General features: G+C 45.3%; 1 protein-coding gene across 2 annotated transcripts in view; it reads left to right on the top strand.

Annotated features, from left to right (window-relative positions):
• LOC106556212 (phospholipase A2 inhibitor gamma subunit B) overlaps positions 1–5,342 on the top strand; it is a 13,763-nt gene extending 8,421 nt beyond the window's left edge. For both annotated transcript variants that reach the window (XM_087728045.1, XM_087728044.1), the window contains 2 exons: positions 3,766–3,894; positions 4,878–5,342. In XM_087728045.1, the coding sequence (XP_087584171.1) occupies positions 3,766–3,894; positions 4,878–5,080 (332 nt within the window). In that variant the 3' untranslated portion in view covers positions 5,081–5,342. The remainder of the gene's footprint in view (positions 1–3,765; positions 3,895–4,877) is intronic.

Genomic DNA, 5,342 nt, shown 5'->3' with positions numbered 1-5,342 from the left:
TTTCCCAGTTCTTGATTCTATTATTACTCTTTTTCCTGCCATCTTCCAGGTCCGGTTGATTATAGCTGCTCAAAATATATAACTTGGAACAAACGTGCAAACAGCCAGATTCGGATATTTCTTTTTACCTCCTGCTTTTCCAAATTCTGATTTATGGCAGTTGGTTAATTAATACTTCCCACATAGTTAAGGTTAGATTATCAGTTATCAGTGAGAAGAAGTGCTCTTTTCCTGATTTTTTGGAGTTGCTGAAGATATATTAGTTGGCAAAAAGTCCAAATGAAGTAAGTAAATCCTTGGAATGTTTTGTTTCTGTTTCAAATCCAAAACCAAACTTAGAGTTTATATTTGAGTGGGTTTGTCACTTCTCTGCTTCCTCCCTTTCTGTCCGAATTTATTTCAAACAAAATAGATTTTTTGGGGGTGTGTGTGTGTTTCAACCCTTTATTTTCCTTTTCTTTCTTTCTTTCTTTTTGAAAAAAATCCTGATCTGACCTTCAACATTATTTATGTTCTCAAGATTTCTTTGCCTTTTCCAGGTTTGATTTATAGCTGTGGGTTAGATAAATTTTCTTACCGGTCTTTCATCTCTTCCACACCCTCCTGTTCCTTTGTTTTGACTGGAAGCCAACATCTTGTCAGCCATGTTGCAGGCTGCCACCCTGACTCCAATTCATAGGGCAAATCTCTGACCTGTGAGGGACCTATTGCCTCCCACTGGGTCTGATGCCTTCTTTGCCCCTCCTCCAGAGGGGTTCTGATCCAAAAAAAGGACCCCCAGAGTTGGTTTGTCAGACAGGGTTCATGTGAGACTCTTGAGAGTCCATAGCCCCCATGTCTGTCCAGCTGAAGAACTTCCTGTCGACTGACACATATTTATCATCATGGTCCCATCATGGTTAAGAATAAGTGTAAGAATAAGAAAAAGAGAACCAGGTCATCCTCTGAAGAGGAGAATATGTAAACACAACAACGGTTAGAGTGGATGGAGGGAGGAGTAGAAGGAAAGATAGGAAGGAGAGGAGAAAGGAGAGGATTAGGAGAAAGGGAAAGGCAGAGGAAGAGTGGGAGGGAAGGTAAGAGTAGGAAAGAGGGGAGGAATGGGAAGAAGAGGGGAAGGGTAAAGGGGAGGAAGGGGAAGGAGAGAAGGGAAAGGAGAGGAGGAAGGAAGGAAGGAGAGAAGAAAGAGAAGAAAAGGGGGTAGGAAGGAGGGAGGGAAGGAGGGAGGGAAGCAAGGAGGGAAGGAAGGAGGGAAGGAAGGAGAGAAGGAGAGAAGAAAGGAGGGAAGGAAGGAGGGAAGAAAGGAGAGAAGAAAGGAGGGAAGGAAGGAGGGAAGGAAGGAGGGAAGGAAGGAGGGAATGTAGGAGAGAAGGAAGGGGGAAGGAAGGAGGAAAGGAAGGGGGAAAGGAAGGAGAGAAGGAGAAAAGAAAGGAGGGAAGGAAGGAGGGAAGGAGAGAAGGAGGGAGGGAAGGAAGGGGAGTAGGAGAGAAGAAACGAGGGAAGGAAAGAGGGAGGGAGGGAAGAAGAAGTAGGACCGTTGTAAGATAAGATGGATCTATGGGATGATAAAAAAGCAATCTTCAAGTATATTGTCAACAGTAGGGAAAATTGTTATAAATACATATTATTAATAACAGTTATGAGATCATATAATTGTGAATGTATATATGAAATTGATAAAATAAAATAAATTTTTAAAAAAAGAATAAGTGTCTATGGTGTTGAATATGCCTGTTTGACTAATAGCTTGCCTTCAATGGGAGACAACACCTGGGTGTGAAGCTAAGCAGAGTTGGGCCTGGTTAAGACTTGGATGGGACTAATCATTGGGAAGTATTTTCTGAGGAGTCCTTGGCGCTCTCTGAGCTCGCTTGTTTTCTTGCAGATGTTTTATGATCCAACTAGGTAACATCATCAGGGCTAGGAAGGAGTGCTGTTTGCTGTCAGTTTATATTCTGCTGACTTGCCTTTCTGTGTGGGTACGGGTGCTGTTAAGAGATCCTTTGGTTGGGTTGCTTACGGATGGCTATTTGGTAGTTTCTTGATTGGGGTATGGTTTACTTGAGGGTTGGTCTGAAGTTAACCTTGGGGTTAATCTATGTGGATCTGGTTCCTGATTATTAGTGGACAGGTGCTGGAGTCTTTCTGTTCTCTTTTGGGCTGGTTAATGGTCTCTTTTGCATTGTATGTAGATTTTTAGATTTAGATTTTAACTTTATTTGTATGCCGCCCCTTTCCCTGAAAGGGACTCAGGGCGGCTCACAATTCAAGGGAGGGGAAAACAACAACATTACAAAATATAAAGACATACACAGTTAAGAACTCAACAATCATACCATTCGGAGTGGGGCTACAGATCTTTAGTCCCAGGCCTGTCGGAACAGCCAGGTTTTAAGGGCTATGCGGAAGGCCTGGAGGGTGGTGAGGGTACGAATCTCCACGGGGAGTTCGTTCCACAGGGTCGGAGCAGCCACAGAGAAGGCCCTCCTCCGGGTAGTCGCCAGTCGACATTGGGCGGCTGATGGAATTCGGAGGAGGCCTAGTCTGTGGGATCTTATTGGTCTAGTGGAGGTAATTGGCAGATTAATGTAGATCAGTGTGGGTTCCAGATCCGTCGCAACCGGTATGCTGCGATGGGGCTGGGCGTCCACTGCCCTGCGATGCTCCAGCTGCTTGGCAGAGCGTCGCGCAGGCACCATTCACTGCATGCTCATGCACAAATGGCCCGGTAGGAGAGGAGGCGGGCATGTGGGCCTTCCGCAGCACCGTACCGGAATGGTATGTGCTGCTCCCATCAGGCATTGGTACATCCATACCGGGATGTACCGGCTATAACCCACCACTGATATAGATGTTGTTTATGTCTATGTGTCTGTCGATGGCTAATTTGTCATAGTGCCAGGCTTCTAGAAATCCCCTGGCATTTCTGGACTTGGCCTGGTTTAAGATTCTCACATTTTCCCCATCGATACTAGTGTTAAATCTGTCTTATCGGTTGGGAAATTCAACCATTGTCATCATGCCTTCTGACTGCCAGCTGGTGTTCCTGGATGCGTTCTGTCAGTCTTTTTTTTATTTTTTTAAGAAAAAAAGTATTTTTTTTAAAAAAAAGAAATGTATAGATGCTTTGTGATTGCACATCTCCTTGGATCTGTTTCGACTTCCAAAAAGTCAATCCTACAAATCCGTTTCGTTTCGTTTCATTTCGTTTAATTTATTTGTATGCCGCCCTTTTCCCTGAAGGGACTCAGGGCGGCTCACAACTCAAAAGGGAGGGGAAATACAAACAGAGTAACAAAACATAAAACCATACATAGTTAAAAGCACAACAATCATACCATTCGAAGTGGGGCAACGAGTCTTTAGCCCCAGGCCTGTCGGAACAGCCAGGTTTTAAGGGCTATGCGGAAGGCCTGGAGGGTGGTGAGGGTACGAATCTCCACGGGGAGTTCGTTCCAGAGGGTCGGAGCAGCCACAGAGAAGGCTCTCCTCCGGGTAGTCGCCAGTCGACACTGGCCGGCTGATGGAATTCGGAGGAGGCCTAGTCTGTGGGATCTAATTGGTCTAGTGGAGGTAATTGGCAGCAGGCAGTCTCTCTCCTGGGATTTCTTGGCTGTTTCTGGCCCAAATTTCATTTCTGGTCCCAAACATGATTCGACCAGGTGGTTAATTTAATTAACATTCATTAATGCATATGTGGTCTCTAAATGGTGTAGCTGTTTGCGTGAACTCTATAAAACTTCTGACCTCTGTTTCGCTTTGCAGTGCCTCCAGTAAACACCACCAACAATGGGAAACGCTGTCCGGTCTGCTATTTAGACTCAGGTATCTGTTCAGTGAAGGCAATGGATTGTACTGGATCTGCAACATATTGTTTTGAAGGTTTTATTAAAGGTAATTCTGATAGAACCCCCCCCCCCTCCTCCCTTTTCCTCTGTTCTGAAGTTATTCTTGGTCTTAACCACAGAGACTGAGAATGACCAGAGGTCAGAAATAAGTAAAACATGGTGCTCATTATGGAAGCTTATTTTTTAATGATGAACCATTAGGTCTCCTAAAATTTGACATGTTGGTGTTATATATTAGAAAAATGAACAATGACACATCTTTTTGAAATGTAAATGCCTTCCTTCCTCCCTCCCTCCCTGCCTCCTCCTCTTCCTCCCTCCCAACCTTCCATCTCCTACTCCTCCCATTCCTTCCTTCCCTCCTTCCTTCGTTCCTCCCTCTTTCCCTCCCCCTCCTCCCCTTCCTTCTTCCCTCCCTCCCATCCTTTTTTCTTCCTCCCTCCCTCCTCCCTCCTCCTCTTCCTCCCTCCCAACCTTTCTCCTTCCCTTCCTTCTTCACTCCCTCCCTGCCTCCTCCTCTTCCTTCCTCCCTCCCTCCCAACCTTTCTTCTCCTACTCCTCCTATTCCTTCCCTTCTTCCTTTGTTCCTCCCTCTCTCCCTCCCAACCTTTCTCCTCCCCTTCCTTCTTCCCTCCCTCCTTCCCTCCTGCCTCTTCCTTCCTCCCTCCCAACCTTCTTTCTCCTATTCCTCCTAAACCTTCCCTCCTTCCTTTGTCCTCCCTCTCTCCCTCCCCTCTTCATCCTCTTCCTTCTTCCCTCCCTCCCACCCACCTTCCTTCCTTCCTCCTTCCTTCCTTCCTCCTTCCTTCCTTCCTTCCTTCCTTCCTTCCTTCCTTCCTTCCTTCCTTCCTTCCTTCCTTCCTTCCTTCCTCTTTTTCTTCTCTTCCCTTCCTGCATTTTTCCACCTCCAAGTTGGCTACCATGGGTAAATGATTTTGAATGCGAACACTTGGATTAACAATACAAAACAGTCAGATGGCATTTGTGCCCCATTTATCTAATGGGCTGGCTTTTGATTTTCTTTTCTAGATAAGTTGAGGAGACCCATAAAAGGGTGCACCACAGAATCTTCCTGTAATATACTAAAAACCTACAAGAAGCCACTTATTAATAAATTCAGGATCACGGATGTAACCTGCTTCGAACCCAAGATTGTTACCAGCTGTTCCTCTCGTGAAGTTTTCCTCCTGGCTCTTCTGCCAATGAAGCTTTTCTTCTTTAGTGCCTATTGAAGAAAAAAAAAACATTTCTGACTATCCACCAAGAGGCCAGTTAAGTTTGGCACTGTGTTTCCTTTCCCCAGTTTGGCTATTTGGAGATATCTTGATTTTTATTTGAACAAGTCAAAGACTTGGGAGATTGAAAGAAGACCTGGCATCGATTTACGGTTCCATCGATGAAGTTGGACCTCGAGACTGCCCTAAATATTGACACAAGGCTCACATCTTTTAAATGGCATGGGAGATATTTCATTCTGGCCCTCCTTCCCCTTGT

This window comes from Thamnophis sirtalis, unplaced genomic scaffold (genome assembly GCF_051295495.1).
Source record: "Thamnophis sirtalis isolate CommonGarterSnake01/CBP01778 unplaced genomic scaffold, rThaSir2_p1.2 scaffold_13, whole genome shotgun sequence".
In the NCBI taxonomy this organism is placed as follows: Eukaryota; Metazoa; Chordata; class Lepidosauria; order Squamata; family Natricidae; genus Thamnophis; species Thamnophis sirtalis.
This window is presented reverse-complemented; position numbering and strand designations above follow the sequence as displayed.